General features: G+C 39.0%; 1 protein-coding gene across 11 annotated transcripts in view; it reads right to left on the reverse strand.

Moving 5' to 3' along the window:
- EYA1 (EYA transcriptional coactivator and phosphatase 1) overlaps positions 1–19,918 on the reverse strand; it is a 165,400-nt gene that overhangs the window by 20,502 nt on the left and 124,980 nt on the right. For all 11 annotated transcript variants that reach the window (XM_030943509.1, XM_030943514.1, XM_030943510.1 and 8 more), the window contains one exon: positions 17,558–17,647. In XM_030943509.1, coding sequence (XP_030799369.1) covers positions 17,558–17,647 — 90 coding nt within the window. The remainder of the gene's footprint in view (positions 1–17,557; positions 17,648–19,918) is intronic.

Raw genomic sequence — 19,918 nt, forward strand, 5'->3', positions numbered from 1 at the left:
GTCTCTCTAAAAATCAGTTCTTGCTCCAACTCTGACAAAGTAATTTGTTCTTCTTTTCTGTTATGTTATTCTATTTCTGTATATTTTGCAGGAAGGGAAGAGGAAGGAAGAAAGGAAGAAAGGAAGAAAGAAAAGAAAAAAGAAAGAAAGAAAGAAAGAAAGAAAGAAAGAAAGAAAGAAAGAAAGAAAGAAAGAAAGAAAGAAAGAAAGAAAGAAAGAAAGAAAGAAAGAAAGAAAGAAAGAAAGAAAGAAAGAAAGAAAGAAAGAAAGAAAGAAAGAAAGAAAGAGAAAGGAAGAAAGAATTTTACCAATAGATAGAAACAGCTAAATAAAACTCAAGTGAATCTGCTTGAAGGGTGTGTTTTATTCCTGGAGAGAATGGTGTTAGGTTTAAAGTGTCAAATTAACTGTATTTTAAAAGGCCAGCACTTTGCATGTGCTTTCACATACTTTTTTTATGATATGATTCCTATTATCTGCTAATATATATTTTTGCAAAGAGAAAAAAAATTCTATGATTAATGGGAGACAGTGAAAATGAAATATGAAGATATTTTAAGGAGAAAAAAAGCCATGAATCTCATCAGAATATAATGAATTATTCTCAAACTCATTAACTTGAAAGTATACTTTTAGGAACATATACAATTTGTTGAAACAATACACTAAAGATTGTTAAAATATATTTAAATTTTCAGGGACCTAAAATTAAACTTATGAAAAGAATGATTTTCCACAAAAGCCTTAAAATGTCTCATTTCTCTGGAAACAAGGGGTTCATGTGGAAATTTTCACAAGATGACCTAAGCTGTGTCTTTCAGTTCCATATGACCAATTAATTCAAACTTGCAGGGCCTTGATGCTGTTGATAACCTTCTAAATGCATGTGTTTAAAATGAAAGTTGCAATACTTCGAGGGAGTGAGTCTTCCATCTTTGTAATTGTCTACTAATGAGACAAATCCAGGGTTTAAAATTCTCTCTGCTAACCTTGCCAGTATGGACAGCAAAAACATTTTCTTCTATGGGCAGCCTGAAGACCTTTCCACAACACTTTGAATTTTCTCTTTCCTTTTCTTTCCCACTCCCAGTGTTGTGGGGCAGTTGTTGGCCCTTGTGCCGCTGCTCAGTGGCAGAAGTGGGGAGTGAGCTGATCTATCACTGCCTTGCCCAGCCAGAGAAGAGGACAACAATCCTTTGTCAGTGTTCTAAGAGTGCCAGCTAGAGAGACGAGTTTTTGTGCCACCTTACAGCCTGTGATGGCTTAACCCCAGCTGGCAACTCAGGGAGAAGCAACAGAAAGGTGAATAAAATGAGAAAGTGATGCTATGGCACGGTAGGTTTCTGGGTATTTCAGCTCAGCTGTACATCTGCAAAGAACAATCCAGGTGATCCTCTTGAGAAAGGAAATTGTATAGGCTCTGTTTTTAGTGGCACCTAGCATGAAGGTACTTGTCATTTGCCATGTGAAAGAAATTAAATGGTTAATAAGTTGCATAAGCCTATAGGAATGGTCTTCTCTAATGAGCAAGGAAGGTATTTGTTATTCTTTGTAGCTCTAATGCTCAGGAACTGCAGCAGCACATTCCACAACAGCCAGGCATCTTGCATTTCAGATGGGTTGAGGCTTTTAGCTGTGTTTTGCACACACCAGCAAAGCCACAGTTCTGCCTGAATGAAGACTTTGATTTTCATTTTTGTTCATTTACCTACAGCTACATGAGTGATGTAATTTAGTCCCACATTCATGAAGTGGAACTTGATAAACTTTCTGCAAGTCACCCATGGTAGTAGCATCACAGATGAGAAACAATTTCCAGTCATTCCCTCACACACATATTAGGGAAGACTCTGTGCTGTGATTTGTATTTCCTTTCTTCTCTCTACCCTTCCTTCCTGAACTGCAACTGAGCTGTTCTTGAATTGCTGCTGTGGAAAATTAAATGCAAATAGATGGGCTTTGTGTCTCAGTCTGAATGTGCAAAGGGAACTGCTCTGATACCTGCTGGAAGGGAGTTCACAATTGTTGAAGAGTTCCTTAGAAAGTGAACTTGTCTTTCCAACTCTTCATAGAACTTACAGTACTTTAAAAATAAGTACTCTTTATATCTCTAAAAAATAAATTTAATGTTGTTAAAAGCTTTTGGAATAATTACATTTGGCTTACCCAGAACTCTCTGTGGATGAACTATCAGAAGTTGAATCACATGCTTCTCACAAAGCATCCCTAGCCACTATTTGGTCAGGAGGTTCCCACTACAGACATTGGGAGGTGGTGAACTCTTATTTCAACCAAATGAGAAAAGTAATTTTTGAATAGATATTCCTCTGATGACTCCAGTCTGGGTGACCAAAGATTTGTTCAGCTGCCATCCTTATGGTATTTGGGGGTGGGAGAAAAATAATTCAGTCAGCTCTGTTTGAAGCTTTCCTCTCCCTGAAACCATTGCTTGGGTCTCACCAGGAATAAGGCTTATTCAATAATCTGTCCTGTAATTTTTTTTTTTTTTTTTTTTGAGTCTGACGGCCCAGAAATCTATTTTCAGTATGTTCTACAGTCCTTTCTATGTATGGTGATTTTTTTCAAGAAGTAAGCTCAGGTGTTTCTTATTCAAAATCCAGGTAACCAATGAGGAAATGAAGAGCCAAAGTTTTGCTAAGACTTTCCAGGATCCATCCTCCAATCACAGCCAAATCAGACCCATTCTGCCAAAATCACATACGTGATTTTTTGCCTCAAGCAAAACAGATATTTCTCACAGCAGTAGAACTAGACCTAGAGGTCTGAATATGAGCTTCTGTCCATTGTTTATTGCTAAATGAAGGTCATCTGGCAGAAACAATCATGAATGATTACATTCAACAATCACCAAGAGCTGATTCCACTTTCAGCTCATCTTTAACTATTTTACTCTTTTGAAAACTCTTCTCAAGCAAAAAGTTTTTCTTTTGTTTTTAAAGTATTTCTATTGAAGAAACATTTATTAGAATTTTAAAGAATGCACACGCTATTTTTCTATTCTGAGAGAATGTGATATGCAACTTTCTAAGAAATTTATTTTCTTTGGCATCATCTTGGTCAACATTTACTTTTACGCTGGTAAACCTATCCCTTCATCTCAACAGTGGTTGACCTCCACCTATCAACAACACAGTTGCTTCATACTGGATTTTTTTTCTTTTTTACTAACATTGACACATCTAGGTTGATTTTCTTTCTTGCTGGCACATCATTGGTGATCCCAGCACAACAAACCAAATTCATGCCATAAGGAAAAAAACAGGTTTTGCTATGCTCCTAGACAAGTTTGCAAATGAAATATTTTAAATAGAACTGGGGTAGTAGTCCATGAGAAAAACAAAGAGCAGGAAACACTCTAAGGAAAGCTGTCATGTTTACTTCTTGAAAGAGCTGCTACCTTTTTCATTAAAAAAAAACCCAAACAACCAAACAATACAAATAATAACAACCCCTTTCATATTCCAACAACTTAACTTAGGAATGGTGGAACAACTAAAATCTACTAAGTTGCTCTATGATTGCAAGAGAATAATTAAATTCTATGTAACTTTAATCCTCATTTTGAATGGAAGACAAACCAGCTCTACTGGTGGTGCTGCAGACTTAACCAGTGGGTTAATCTTTTCAGCATTCTGAAAGCTTATCACAAACCAAATGTAAATGGGATAACTGTTAATACTAAGTTCATCAATATTTTAGTGCATTCTCCATCACAATTTTCTTCTAATAGTATCATTTCAAAAACCATAAATACGTAAAAAATAGACAAGTGATACAGGAAATAATATTGTTTACACAAATTATAAATAAAGTAAGTCATTATAAAATTACATTAAATTCTAATACAGCTATTTTTTCCTGTCTCCTGAATTATTTTAATTCATATTTACCAATATTTTATGTTCTGCCATGGACTTTGGTATAACTTTGAGGTAATTTTACTGATTTCTGAGGCATTTTTTCATACCCCTGTAATTGAAAGCCTAGAAGCCTCACTTGCTTTATGGTCAAAAGAAATGAGCTATTAAACAATACTCACAATCACAGGTAACTTGTTTTGGAACAGCAGCACTTAGAGAAGCAATACTCTGATTTACTGTTGTTCTGATTTCTTCTTTTTCTATGGGTTACCACATCATTTTGTAAACATAATTTGTCACCAACACCAGCCAGAGTTCTTTGTAGCTACTTTTTGCCTTTCTTTCAGATCTGTTATTCCTGCTGAGAGAATCTACTAAAGAAGAATTTTTCATACTGACACCAACTGTAGTCTTGCTGTGAATAACCACATTCCCATAAAAATCATTCCATTTATTGCAAAGTTGTTGGCAGACCCTAGGAATAATAGTCAACTCAGGAAACCTTTTATCCTGAAATCACACAGCTTAACCCTTTGCATGACCACATGTAGTTCATACATAAAAGCTATATTACCACACTGCTATTTAATTTCATTGTAAAGGCTTTTCTGGTGTCAGCAAGGTTTTAAAATTATTTTTTTTTTACAATACTTCATTTAAGTAAAATTTAAATAATAATTTTTTAAAAGACTGAATTTGAATTATCCAAGCAGTATTCAGGGTTTTTTCTCAGTATATATTGTTGTATTAAAAATTAGATACTTTTTCCCAATACATGAAATATTACATACCATTTGAGTGTGGTTTTGATTATAAAGTAAAAAAACATCCATACAAAGCTTTTTTGTTTTTTCTACCCTCCTATGGCAAAGAAAGATTTATGAATTTGCAATATAATTAAAAAAAATAGAAATAAAACCTGTTTGCTTTATGATTTTTTTGTGGAAGATACTTCTGCTAGTTATTATATTTGCTATGTTAAATACCAAACTAGTGGAGATTAGATTCAGGAAAGAGATTTTAGTTCTGTTAGTTAATCCTCTTGACAGTTTGGGAGTCAGAGGTTGTATTGCTTGCATTCAAATTTCTGTCTGAATTTATTAAACTGATGGAACAAAAAAAAGGTGGTGTATGTCTGTTGTGTTCTGCTTGTAAATCCTTGTTTGTAGGTAACCACAGCTTGATTTATGCTTTATTCATTTGACCAAGGCAATAATGGGAGTTTTGGACTTGTGAACAACACACCTTTGGGGAAAAGGTTCCATTTTGTCACAATAAATGAATTTAAATATTTGGATTTTTAAACTTTTCAAAGTCAAAGAAAATTCCTAGAAACTGTCTCTCTCATGTTCTAACCGCTGCTACAACTGTCTCTCCCCCTTGCCCAGCAGTGCTAGGGAAGCAGTGATTCCCCTGTGTATCCATACTTTACATTCCCAGTGTTAATTATACAAATATGCAGAAGAAAAAGATGAGATCTTTCCACTGATTGAAGGGATTTTCTACAGTCCAGAAAGCATCATTTGCTCAGATAAAGCTGATCTTTCTCGTGACAGCATTTCAGCTGAGCCAGTGCTCAGCAGTCTGCTCCTGCTGTCAGTGAACACGCGTCAACTCTCATCTCCTGCCTGCACAGTGCCACAGGTAACCTTCGCTTAATGCCTGGACTGACTTAAAAAATAAAATAAATGCTCCATTCCTTCAATACTTCATTGTTTCTTTTGTTAAACTTTTTGTCTACAATTTTTTAAAGTCCTCGTTAAAGCCTCATGCTTTAACAGCACACTTTAGGGTAGTTTTAGTCTACTATAGGATCACCCAGCCTCTTGAACATATCTAAAGAAAAAATTTATAAATGCAATTAACAACAGTCAAATCTGACCCTAAACCACAGAAAAATAGAAGTGATACTGCAATGAGTAAAGGAAATAATGCTCTCCCCCTTTCTTTACAGTTTCATTAGACCATTGAACTGGATGAAATTCAGATAGAGGCCTTATTGTAACCATGCTGAAACAGTAGAAATCTCCTGAGACTGTGAAACTCAAACATTTTGGGAACCAACTTCAAGCACTCTTTTCGTGCTTTTAAAAGAAAATGAATGAAAGAAACTCCTTAATTTTTTTCCCTGTGGAAACATTTTAATATAATTGCTACCAAAACCCCCAAACAAACAAACAAACAAACAAACAAAACAACCTAAAACCCCAGCACAGATATGTTTAAAATTCATATGTATGCATATTTTCTTAACATTTAAACTTCAATCTCAGGACTCACACATAACCACACCAGCGCAAATGGCTTTCATGATATCAAACAACTTGTAAACAACTCTGTAAATCCATGCCAAATTTAAACCTAGGCTGACAAGACTGATAGAAACAACCTACCATGCATATTGCTAACATGCTTAAGCTGTGGTTTCAAATCTTTGTACTTATGTGAGGATTGTGTAATGTACTCACCCTGCAAAATAGCATGTAAGGATGACACCTAGTTTCACCTAGCTTTCCTAAAATAATTACATTACGCAATTTTCAGAGATTAATCCACTCAAAAAAACAACCTGAATAATTCAAATATGAGATTTTAAAATGGTTCCTACATCAATCAGGAAATATTTTTTCTAAAGGTTGACTATTACACTCTCTTCAGTTTGCCTTCTGAGTTTTTGTATTGGAAGAGTCCAATGAGAAAAAAATAGCTTGCCACAAAGTAGTGGAATCAGCACAAAATAACTGCATTACGTGAATACAAAGGGCAGGCTGGGAAAGATATTTGAGTGTAAATTAATGTTGATCTTAGCTGGAATAACTTGCACTCTTTAGCACTTGCAGCTGCACCAGGGACTTCACTGGTTATATGAGATTTTACACATCTGTCAGCTTAATCAGAGACCAAAACACCAAATCTACTGTTCAGGAATGTTATTTTAATTTATAAAACTTTTTTGATTGCAAACTAATAATGGAATACTTAGTGTTATGAACAAGTCTTGACACCTATAACAGTAGATAGGATTTTGTTCAGTGTTATCAAATTAATAATATTTAAATACAATGTTAAAAATAAATTGTTCACATTAGTTCCATGAAATATTAAAAGCCAAAGTGAAGCCTCTCTACACCAGAATAAAAGGAAAACAATACCATAATTAGTACATTAACTGCTTTTACTGTTAGCATCAATGATTTATTAATTTATTTGACATTACTGCTCTATTGTTTCAGATAATTCAATTAATAAAATGAACTTATTCAAATCTGAAGTGACAATTCTGGCACTAAGGGGCCTTCAGGATGAATCACATTATTACCTAGTTTGGATCTAAAACGATGAACCATCAAGCAGTGTATCATATCTGTGCTTAGGGAATGATTTGCATTGTAGAAAAGCTCTGTGGCACATATCAGCAACTTTGCAACCTCTCAGAAAAAAAAATTCATTAAGGGCATTTTTTATGTGTCAGCAATATAATATAAGACAGTATTTTGAAACCTGCTAATGGTTGCAAAGTTCTCAATCTGTTACATTTCTTGTAATGAGTTTTGCATCTCTTCCATCAAGTCTTAGGCTTTTTCAAACAACTTTATTGTTTTATTACTGACTGTAAGGAAATTTTCAAAGTGCTGTCTCATGTCCTTCATTAGGTAGCAATGTGCACGTTGCCTTTCAGAGCCTGCCTCTGCAGCCCAGCACTGAGCTTTCTGCTGCAATTGAAGCTGGCATATGTGCGGTGGATCTGGGATTCCAGTATCAGACCTGCCTATACACAGCTTTCATACAGGTATTGCAATGGCTTCCAGGTGCCTTACCACTGTCCTTCAACACACTATCCCTGACCCAGCTGATCCTAAATCTGCTGTTTCAGACTCTGCAGAGCCTAGCTGTAATGGCGAGGTACAATTGCTACCTGGAAAGCATGCCAGCAGTTGGTATTTTTTTTTCCTGGGAAAGGGACAAGAATGTTAGCTCTGTCACTGGAAGGAACACCTTTGAATATCTAATTTGGGAAAAGACATAGACAAAACATGTTTTGACATTTTGATAGAAATTACTTTAAGTGTACCATCATGGAGATGGATCTCATACCACTAAAACCTAGCGTGCTGCCTACCGCAAATGTTTTTGCACTAGCATGTATTCCACTGACAAGTAGGATGCCATCCAGAGGGACACTGACAGGCCTGAGTGGGCTAATATGAACTTCATGAAATGCAATAAAATGCAAGGCATTGCAGCTGGACTGGGACAATCACCCATATCAGTACAGGCTGGGTGATGAAGAGAGAGGGTAGCTCTGTTAAGACTTAGGGATTCCAGTGGATAAAAACCAGTGGACGTAACCTGCACCCCAGAAAGCCAACAGTACACAGGGTTACACCAAAAGAGGCATGAAGTCTAGCTGAGGGAGGTGATTTTCCCCTTTCCCCTTTTCTGCCCTGGTGAGATCCCACAGAGAGAACTGCTTCCAGCTCAGGGCGTCTCAGCACAGGAAAGAGAGGCAGGCTGTGAAGTCAGCCTGAGAGAGCTGGAGTTGCTTAGTATGGAGAAGAGAAGGCTCTGGGATGACCTAATTGTGGCTTTTCAATATATAAAGTGGATTTAGAAGAAAGATGGGGACAGACTTTTTACTAAGGTCTGTATTGATAGGACAAGGAATAAGGGGTAGTGGTTTGAAAGAGGATAGATTCAGATAGGTACATGGAAGAAATTCCTTCCTGTGAGAGTGGTGAGGCACTTGAACAAGTTGTCTAGAGAAGTTGTGGATGGGGATTCCTGGAAGCTGGACAGGGGTTTGAGCAACCTGATCTAGTAGAAGGTGTCCCTGACCATGGCAGTGGGGTTGGACTAGATGATTGTTAAAGTCTCCTTCCAAACCAAACCAAACCTTTCTGGGATTCCATGAAATGTTCTATACTATACGGGGCAATTTGCATGTCCATGTATTTCTTCACAAAGCATGCCTGCCTAGCCTTTAGCTGATTTATACTACAGCAAAATCTAGGTATCCCAAACAGAAGCCCTGGTACCAGCTGACTACATGGAATTCCTACTAGCTACTAGCTCCCAAGTACACATACCTGAAACACTGCCGTGACTAGTGATGACTGATGCCCTTCTGCTCTAAATGTTGGGGTGTTTTTTTAACCTGTGACTTTAAAAATCAGACCTTACCTGAAATGTATGAATATCTCAAACTGGAACAAGTACAACTTACAAAAATCATTAAAAACCAAACCAAAACAAAACCATACAAAGCAAGCAAACAAAAACAAAACAAAAAAATCTCCCAACAGTAGAAAAGAAATTAAATACAACAGAAAACTGGAAAGCTTTCTTGGCTGACTATTTGCAATTTTTTTGTATGTTTTTTCTTTTCCCTTGTTTGAATACCCATATTTCCTATTTGTGTCAATAGAGTGAGAGGTTGTGCCAGTATGCTCCTGAGGACTAATATGTTAAAGAGACCAAGGTAGAGCTTTGTTAGAAAGCCAGCTACAACTGCACACAAAAACAACTGCTATAATCACCAGACCTGCTGCTTTTCTCTCTTGAGTACTTTATGACAGAATTATGATCCTTGTATCTGTAGATATCATCCTTACCATCACCATGATGAGAAGACTAAGGTACAGCGATGAGGAACTACAAAGTATTGGCAACCACAAACACAGACCTTGTGTCCTCTCACCTACATAAATGTTTGTAAGATATGCTCTAGACAAGTGATTAGTACCTAATGCCAGCAACGGCTCACCCTGTCAACATTCAGAGGCTGCAGTACAGCTTTAGACACAAAATGACCTTGATCTGATTTTTATTTTGTGGAGAAGTTGAGAAAGCTTTTCTCTCTGGTAATGGTGTTTCACAATCCTCCTTCTGCACTTCCTTGGTCTGGCTGCAGCTCCCCCAACTCCTGTCACTGATTGTGGATCTCTATAAATCTAGGCAATGTCATACCTGCTGTGTCTGTCCAAAGCTGGCTCCATGATATTTCTACAAGGTGTGGAAGAATAAATGATGGACTTCTACACTGCTAATAGTGGCCAACCTGCTCTCCCAGCTTGCTTTGGAGTTTGCTCAAAGTCTGCACTTAAGAGCTGGCTTGCATCCAAGCACTTCATTTGTTAGATTATTTGAATCTAGGACCAGATGTGCTAAAATGCTTTCAGAAAGAAGAGCATTTTACCCTACAGTGGTCATGGTTCTTTGAGATGTGCAATAACCTGCATATGGAAAGCCTGATGAATGCAGTAATGAATTCAATTACAAGAATTATCATAATGCCCAGAATCCCAAATCATCCTTTGGAGTGCTACTGTGCTAAAAGTTACCAGTCCGAGTCTGTGGCGTATTAAAGGAAATGATTTCCCTTTCTCCTTCAGATTAAAGAACCAGAACATATGGCTGTATTGCTTCAAAGGCATTCCTACAGGGCACTGTGTGGTACACTGGGGACATAGCTGTGTGCATGGTCACTGAAGGACCTGAGAGGAAAGTCACTTAGTCTCCTGTGGTGTTACTGATACCTACAAAGGAGAAAATTTCAGGCTGATGAAAAGAGGATATATGTCCCTGTCATGAAAAAAGGTCTCCTTGAGTGCCAGAAGTGATTTATAGGGTACATTTGCTTCCAGCAGCAGGGAGGCAGCCAGATTTCACCTGTAAGAATTGAAGGCAAAGGCCAAAAAGGAACTAATGTTCAAGGAGCTCTGCTCCATGATCAGGCTTTATGGATGCTGTCCTGGGTATTAGTTGTTCCCCTTCTTATCCCTGAGCTCTGACAATGAGCTCCCATCTTGGAAATCCCTGTAGTGCCAGGTGTTAGTGCAGAGTGTATCCCCATCTGCTTTAGTGACACTGGAGTCTGCCCTGCAGTGTGGACCTTAGAGGTCCTTTATGTTCCTTTAGGGAACAGAAGGGCTCAGCATACTGCTGGGTGTCAGGCATCTCCATCACATTTCAAGTGAAAAAGCTGTCCTACACACAGTCTTGAGCTTGAAAAGGAATAAGAGGGAGAGGTAGAGTTGATAAATACTCATAGTCTAATGACTGGGGGCCACAAAAAAGAGCAAAACTTCCACATAGTAAATTATAGAAGAAACAATCCACAAAGAGCAGTTTTCATTTAAAAAATTTTCTAGTTAATTTCTCCCTACCAACTTCTAGATTTGAGTAAATTCAAGCTAGCAGTTACAGACTTGCAGGAAGGATTTATTGCCCTGTGGGTGGAGGGAGGAGGTTTACAAACCAAACAGAGAGCATGAGAGTGCAGGAACATAAATGCTGTTTATTCTCTGCTTTAAACTGTGAGAATATGCATCTGTGGAAGACAGCATCTCAATGCTCCATTAAAGCAGGAAATGTTCCCATATGTGTAAAATGCAGGATTTGTAAAATGTCTCTGTATTAATCTAACTTTATTTAATGGAGTGAAGAGGCAGAGAAATGGGCTGCTCTTGTCTTGCTCCTTGCTGCCTGAGGACTGGCTAACCTTGGTGGTGGCAGGTGGGCAGGACAGAGGAGTGAAGGTGCTGCCTGGTAGCCAGGCTGGGCTGGGAGCACCTTGGGCACTGCCTGCCCTGGGCTGATGGGCCAGCCAGCTGTGGTTAATGACAGAGCTGCATCTTATGGAAACCATGTGCAACTCCAACACAGGCAGCTTTCCAGAGGGATCCCTACACAGAATATGCTAATGTGGGTTCATGAAAGTGAAGTAACACCCCATTCTTGATGTCATAGCAGTTATGCAGCTCTTTTTAACATACAGAAGAGATTGTGCTCTGAATTTTTATCAAACATAATGTAATCCAGACTCATAAGCTCCCAGCCAGCTCTTCATCTATCTCCAGGCAATGCTCCATGCACTCCAGCATTGACATCCATTGACACAGAGAGTTACAGGCCCTCCTTGTCTACCCTGCCTGTCCTTCCTAAACATTCTGCATGTTTTTATTCCAACGCTCCAGTCACAAGAGTCATCCCACTGGTCTCTGCGATGCCAATAAGATCATAGACCTGCAGGCATGCACACGCCTCTAACTCCTCTTGTTTACTCCCCACGTTGTGTGTGTTTGCATAGAAGCACTCAAGATGGGCCTCTGATGAAGCCAACTTACTGGCTGGAGTGGCTGGAATTCCTTTGTGCTGTTCTTCAGGTGCTCTTCTGCTGACCTGTGATCCCACTCCAGACGCTGGACACCTATGGCTGCCACAGATATCAGATGGGTAGGAGTGGGATGGATTGAGGTTCCTCTCCTCCAGCAGTCCTCCAGTTTAAAGAGTTTAAACTCTTCCTCAAGCCTATGACTGAAGATGTTCTTCTCCTCTGACAGATGGAGCCAATCAGCCCCACCAGACCAGGTTTCTCAAGCAAGTCCCATGCTCTAAAATACCTGAATGTCTCTCTGGGGTACGAGTTCTGCAACCATTTGTCAATTTGCCAGATTTGACTGGTCCTTTCAAACTCCTTTTTTAAGGCTGGGAGGATTGATGAAAAAAACTACCCACACTCCAGAATCCCTTACTGCTGCTCACAGGGCTCTGTAATCCCTCTTGACTGTTTTTGTTTTCTCAGACTTTATCACCGGTGCCCATGTGAAATAACAGCAGCAGACAGAAGTCAGAGGACTGCATGAGGCTTGGTAGTCTATTGGTGACATCCTGTCTTGGGGTCACACCCCAAGAGAAATACCCCTAATAAAGGCTCTGGCAAACATCACACCTCTCTAAAGAGCACCTGATGCTGGCAAATGAGACTCTCAGAAGTGAGTTACCTACTACTATCACCTCTCTCCCTCTCTTAGTTGCTGTCATTGTTATATGGGGGGGCTATGGGGTCAGGCTCCTTACTCAGCTCCAGCATCTCTCCTGTGTGATGTGTCTCTCCCTTTCAGTCTGCACAGCAGTGAAGCAGTTCTGCAGGGGCATCTCAGGTTTTGGGGAGGTGTCTTCCTCCTGCAGCTCCTTGCTTACATTCTGCAACGTTATTGCTCCCCCTCCCTTCTGTGTGTGCCAGTGGGGGAAATTTTGGCTGTTTGGCCATGGGCTGTGGGTCTGCTGCAGACTGCACTTGGAAGTAGTTATGCAACCCCACTGAACCAGCTATACAACTCCTTCTCAGCCACCCCAATGCTATGCAGTCTTCCTGCTGCCTCCTGCAGCTCAGCCACCTGCCACAGGAGCTCCTCTACCTGGCACACCTTGGGCAGGCAGGTCTGCTGTCCTGTCCCTGCCCCAAGAGAAGCCTCTATTCACTTTCTGCAGTGTGAGTTCTGCACTGCAGTCTTGTCCTTCATCAGCCCTGCCTGCAGGGAGGCATTGGCCACTGTCAGGACAGATGGTGCAGATCCCCCATCAGAGCTGCAGCCTTTGCCCTCAGATGAGTGCCCACCATTCTGCCCTGGGAGTCAGGTGGGACGAGTGCCCCTGACCTGTGCAAATGGCTACAGAACGGTGCTTGGCTGCTGGTAGACTTCACATGTCTGCACTTGGTCGGTGGATGTCCCTCCTCTGCGTTGTCACCCTCCCTGCACACCCTGCCAAGCAAACTGCCACACCATGACCGGTCTGCCTGCCCTGGCCACGTACTCCTGGCCACAGTGCTCACTAGGGCTGCCTGCTTTGGGAACGGGGATTGGCCACCATTACTCCTGGCCTCACACATGCCAGGAGAGTAAGCCACTCTCGTAAGAGCAGGCGGTTCCTGGTGGAGCCAGGAGTCTCTGTGCTCTCCTGGGGCTTCCCTGGCTGAGGAGGGAGCTCACATTCCCTGTGAGCCACGGTCCCCTGCTCTGCTGTAGAACATACCTGCACCAGAGCTGATCACCTCTGTGGATGTCACATCTCAGTCCTATCATCAAGTTGCTCATTTCCCTAAAACACTGGAGCATACCTCCTAAAATACATAATATGTATAATTGCTCCATATGCACCTTTAAAATATTATACCTTATTATCCCTATCACAACATAATCAGCATGCAAAATCAAACACTATTTTCAGATGAGATAACTGTGGTTCTCTTGAGGGCACTACATCAATGTAGTTATTCCCGCTTGCACACAATTAAAACTCAACTATAAAACAGAGAGTATGAGACATTTACATAAAAAACTTCAATACTGAAAACCAAAAGCTCTTGTTTGGAAACCCAAATGCAGATTTTGGAATCTAAATTTTTAGAACATTGCACTATCCTCTACTATTTAGCCTAGTACACTTCTATAATTTCATTATGAAATTACTGCTAATGCATGAAAATACTGTTTATTATGGTACTTAGATTGAATTATACATAAGTAAACATTAATATTTTTCTTTTCAGTATGTTGAAAATCTTGTCATATCCCTTTGACATGCTGTTAAAGGAATATCCCTAAAGATTGAAAATTGTTTGCTATTACCTCACTTTGGAATTAATTACTCCAAATAAATCTGTGAAAAGTGAAAGAAATAAGCAATTTATTTTATTTTTTCCAAAGCAATAAAATAAGAACTAGTACAAGGGTGCAAATCTAACTGTAGTTCACACATCCAGAAACAGAATACTGACTTCAAAGTTAGATAGTGAGATCTGACCAAATTTTTTCAATGAGTTTGAAATTTTCAATTACAAATATTACTATTATTACATAAAGAACAACATACATAAAAATGGATTATTCATTTACCTGGCTGTACCCCCTACTAAATTCAACTGATACACATTGGCATCGGTTCACTTTACACAGCCTAAAAATTGACTGCCAAAGTTCAGAATTTAACCTAATAACATTGCTAAATCTCCAGGCTGAGCTTTGAAAAGCCAGTTAGGTCATACATAAACCAAACTGTGCTTCAGACATCATTGCTGCAACTCTGCCCTTTGCATTCAAAATGTTCAATCAGTCTTCAGCATTTTATAAGACGAAAAAGTATTTTCACTTGGATAACAAGAGAGCTACTCTGATTATAGAGTTTTCTGGAATGTTGGATGAAAGATTTTTTTATTTAAAAACATTAACTTGTGGTATCTGGAAAAATGTGCATCATAGGCCAAAGCTATGACAGATGATTGCCTGCCTTTAAAAGCTGCCTCTCTCTGTTCCAAGAAGGGTTCCCTCTGAGCCTGGGTGAGACAGAGGGCATCAGCTTTCATGTCCCCACTTTGAATTAAGCCTAGGCTCAAAGACACATCTACTCTGTGGGTTAGATATGTTCCAAATCCCGCTTTGCCGTTCTTCATGCGACAGCTGGGCATGGATACCCAAGCTCTGCACCTCACAGGCAATGTGCCTACAAATGTTTTCAATCCCAAGAGCCCAGATACTTGTGCTGATGAACTGGAAAGCTTAGACCTGAGCTAGATCTTTCAGACTCTGTTCTTCATCAGTGAGAATAGATGCTTTAAGCCTGAGGCATATCCAAACCAAACTGTCCACAGTTTTGCTGGAAGCCTGTCAGGCTGTGAGCAGCCTGAACTTCCAAACCACCAAGCAAGGACTTTTGAGTTTCTGAGATGGATGTGAGGAATCTGTCCTGAGGTTACAGCCCTTGGGAAACTGGCAGGCCCTGCTAGTTCAATGGTGATGCTCACAAGAATGACAACTGTGGCTCCAGGAGGACATGCTCCTTCTCCTTCAAGAACACCACATTTCTGTGACATGTTCAAAAAACTGTGTCACTGCTGGTGAACTGAAAGCCCCAGTCTGTGATGAGGCCTAGTCCTTACATGCAGCTCCCCACAAAGTACAGGCTCCCTTACACACTTTTACTGTGTGCTCTGAAGGCCTGTCTATGCACACTGAATGTGCTCCTCAACCCTTGGACAAGGCATGATCCTTCAGACTGGAGCTCATTCTCCCCAGCCACAAGGATTAGGGCTGGTGTACAAGGACAAGCACACAGCTGCTCACTCCTGGGTGCCTCAATGTGTGAGGAAGGCAGGCCAGGGTATAGACACCAACTATTGCACTTTCAGTTTGGACATGCAACATAAACTGGCTTGCTATGGTGGAAATGCAAAGAATCAGGCTTAGCAGTGAGCTCCTCTGCCTCCATGAACCAGCAGCTGTTTTCTCATACACAGCTTCAAAGTTCTTGAGTGAACGAACTACTGTGTGTATTGTTAAGGCTGCAAACATGTCTATTAGCAGAAGATAATCTGCCACCCCTAACATGTGGTTGATTAGCTTCCATTAAAGTCAGTGAAGTTGACAATCCTGTATGAAGTAACTACATATCTGGCTCTGCATGGCAAATGAAAACACACTGAACTTTATTAAATATACTTAAATACAGAAAGGGTAGTACTCTTTCATTCTGCTCTGGTTAAAATGAAATATAATCAGAAACAGAGTTGAAAATAACTAGCATTGTTATATTTTTAGATAAGTCTGAAAAATAAGTCTTATACATGCAACTCATTGGTGCTTCTTATATCCAAAACAATACCTTTAAATACCACCTTAATGGAAGGAAATGCTACTTTAAAATTTAAAGAAACCAGTTATTTTACTGTAAGTATAAAAATAAATAAGGAATGGAAGAAAAAAAAGCATGTTCAATAATTTCATTACATTCTAAGATGCCAAATCATCTGTGAGTGGTTTCTTTTTAGATGAAAAGAAATCAAAATATAGGACAGATGTTGGACAAACCACATTTGAGGTCTATCACACACTGGCATTTTTCAAATTATTTTGGCTCATCTATTGAATAAGGTGTATTTTGCTTGATTTTGAAAAGGGAAACATCAGGAAATATTTAAAGGCCAATTGCTGCCAATTAACTTTGATCAGCAAAAGTTGCATTTGAATCTTTTAGATTCTTTTGCTGTCTGGAATAACACACTATTCTAAAATCTAGCAAAACAACAACTTGATGATTAATGTGTGTTGGCAGCCCCACCACAAGCTTGCTTAACAGCTGGATTTTAAATAAACAGCTGTCTTCACTATGATGGGAAAGAAATCTGACTGTTTTCGTGCTTTTGCGTTATTAAAATGTGATCAGAAATTGTTTTTATTCCCTTTTAAGATGAAACAGCCAGGCAGTGACAGTCTCTTTCAGCAGTTTGGAGAGCTTTGGAAGGATCTCCCAAGCATTGCCAAACCATAGGCTGTGTAAGCTAAAAAATCCCTTGGCAAGGCACCCACACCTCCTCACTGCAGGCAGAGGGACCCTGGCACAGAACACCCCGTGCCTGCTGCAGGCACAGCAGCCCCAGGAACAGCCCACAGACAGCCCATACAACATTTATCATGTCCCTTGGGGCTAAGGTAACACTTGCCCACTGTGGGATGTAAACAAGAAATCTGTACCCAGCCATCAACTGTTTATAGAAGCTGGAGTTTAATATTTAATGGCCTGTGCAGACTATTGAATTCTGTATGTTTATAGGCTCCTTCGGTGTATCCACTTCTGAAACTTGTCTACTGTCATCACAAGTGCTAAAACCTGTGAGGACAAAACTCTACCATTTAAACTGTAGTAACCTTTGGAAGCCAGTGCAGACATTTAGTGTAGATATTATTATATATCCTAATGACTAAATGATATAGCTATTTTCTAAGCATTTCTGTATTGAAACTCTGCAAATAATTGAGAAAGCATCTAACAACACATAAAACCAGACAAATATTAAATAATAGATCATCTCTGTGTGTTTTAAAAGAATGAACACTTACTTCTAAATCGTTAAAGAATAGATGTGTGTCCGCCAAATTGAAAATCATCTCTTCCATTCGAAGTCCAAGGGACACAGAAGTGGGAGGATCCTTAAAGAAGAAATTAAGCAAGGACACCATCAATACTGTGCCTAACACACATACCCAAACACAAACTGGAGGAACAGCTTTTCAAAACATACTACTTGTATCAAATGCAACATCTGCTTTGTCAGTTTCAGTTCAGTAACTGCCTTACCCTGTGCTACAAAACTTCCCAGTAACACTCAAAAATATGCCTTACACTCAACTGACTCCTTGATTTTGCAGTGGGACTTCTGGGGTCCCCCTTCATACATCTCTGGCACTGGCTCTTTGCTCTCTGTGCAGAAAGGGCAAATCCATTTCACCTAAAACTTCTCCAGATTCTACAACTGTTCATAAGTTTTATGATCAAGTAGGGGTATGATAATACTATTGTTACTCAAAATAAACTGGTCACAAATGGCAGGATTCAGCCCTGGGAATACCTAGTGACTTAAAAGCAAAGAACTATTGATGTTTTATTTGCAAATGGTAATTCTATTTAAAACCACTCCTTGATTGTCAAAAAAGCTTTAATTATGTTTCCAGTTTGGCCCACCCATGCAGAGTGAACAAAACTATTGTTTGTTATTAATACGTAACACACTTTAACTTCTCTACAGAAATTACCGTAACAACTTACTCCTTACTGAGCTAATAAACTCAAAAAGCATGTTCAGCATTGTGGTTACCAAATGCATTACAGATGTTTGTCTTGTTTTGATTTTTTTGGTGTTTTATATATTTTCAATCTGAAAAATCGAAAACAGAGCCTAATACATACATTTGATATAGAGTTTCTCATTTATAATGCCAAGTCTATCCAAGAGAACAGGAGCATGAGTTTGAAAGAACAAGTTATATTATCCCATAACAGCCTCTATTAATAATGTTAGTTTGTTAGGAATTATATTTTAAATAGAACTGAAGGAGTGGCAACCCATATTTTACTTAAAATAAGCTAATATTCTAAACTTGATGACAAGCCACAGTTAAAAAGCAAGAGATGCAGCCCTTAGTTTCTTTTTCCACCTCTAAATCAAATTAATAGATGCTTCAACATGATCTCTGAACTTTCAAACATTTTTCTGTAACTACTGGTTAAAAAGGCAAAATGCATCACTAGTGAAGAGCTGGAAAAGAATGGTGATTTGGCAGCCTGTTTGCCTTCTGGAAATGCCAAAACCCAAGAACTGCTATCCAGAGAAAGAATTTTTGAAATTTCAAAGCAAAGCTACACTGAGCAGCCAAAACATCTATTCTTGAACTCACATCCATTGAGAGCAAGTTTTTTAAAATTAAAAAAAAATAGCCCGTATAACTGGGGAAAAAAATTGCATCATGCTATTTTGATTAACTTTGCCCTTAAAAATAAGTCTTTTATTTAAACTGGCACAGCAAAAAAAAAAAAAGGAATATGTGGCTTCTTAGTTCAAATGGAAACACTTTGAAATATGAACAAAAGTATTCTGTCTCTCTGTGTCTCTCTGCTTTAATATTGCTCTATTTGTAGACCTATGCCTTCCTCTGCTTTACTTTTGTAGGCATTTGAGGTGGAATGCAGGTGGTATTTTCTCTCTAGCTGGGGCTGAGGCTTCTTTTCCCGTTGACATTTCTGCTTATCTTTGTGCCCAGTTAGCAGCTCATCATCCTACACAGCTCATCGGGCTTCTTTTTTTTTAAACAGACAAAGATTTCTGTTGTGCCTGAGCAGTAACAGAAGACACCTCTCAGGAGCCTCTGCTCTAGTTTTTAAAGGAATTAGATGGGCTAAAGGTCTAAGATGCAAATGAAGATCACTAGCTACATCTTGAGTATCAACTACTAATGCAACAAGGTAGAAATAATTCCCTTCTGACTTCCATCCCTAAATAGGAATATCATTTTGAAAAGCAGAATAAATGGGGAACAGAGCATGATACTGGTTATGAACTCATTTGACTCATTTTGCAGCCAGACTAATGGCTGCAAATATATATTTTACATTTCAGTGTACACGACTTGCTTTTATTATTATTGAACAATTTTATCACATTTCTGAGTCTGTAAAAAGGGGGTTTTGGCTGTAAAAAGCTTTCTACCCATTTTACCCAAGGTATTTTTACATGGCAGAAGTAAAACAGAATGGTTTTCTCCAAAGTATTACTAAAATAATGTCATTTATTAGGTTAATTTAATTAGGCAGAAAAAATGTAAGAAACTCATTGGCACCTACTGGAAGTGTCAGATTAAATAAATCCAAACTAAATGGATTGCTTTTCAAAGAAAGCTTAACTCCTAGTTTAAATACAATATTTT

This window comes from Camarhynchus parvulus, chromosome 2 (genome assembly GCF_901933205.1).
Source record: "Camarhynchus parvulus chromosome 2, STF_HiC, whole genome shotgun sequence".
Taxonomy (NCBI): domain Eukaryota; kingdom Metazoa; phylum Chordata; class Aves; order Passeriformes; family Thraupidae; genus Camarhynchus; species Camarhynchus parvulus.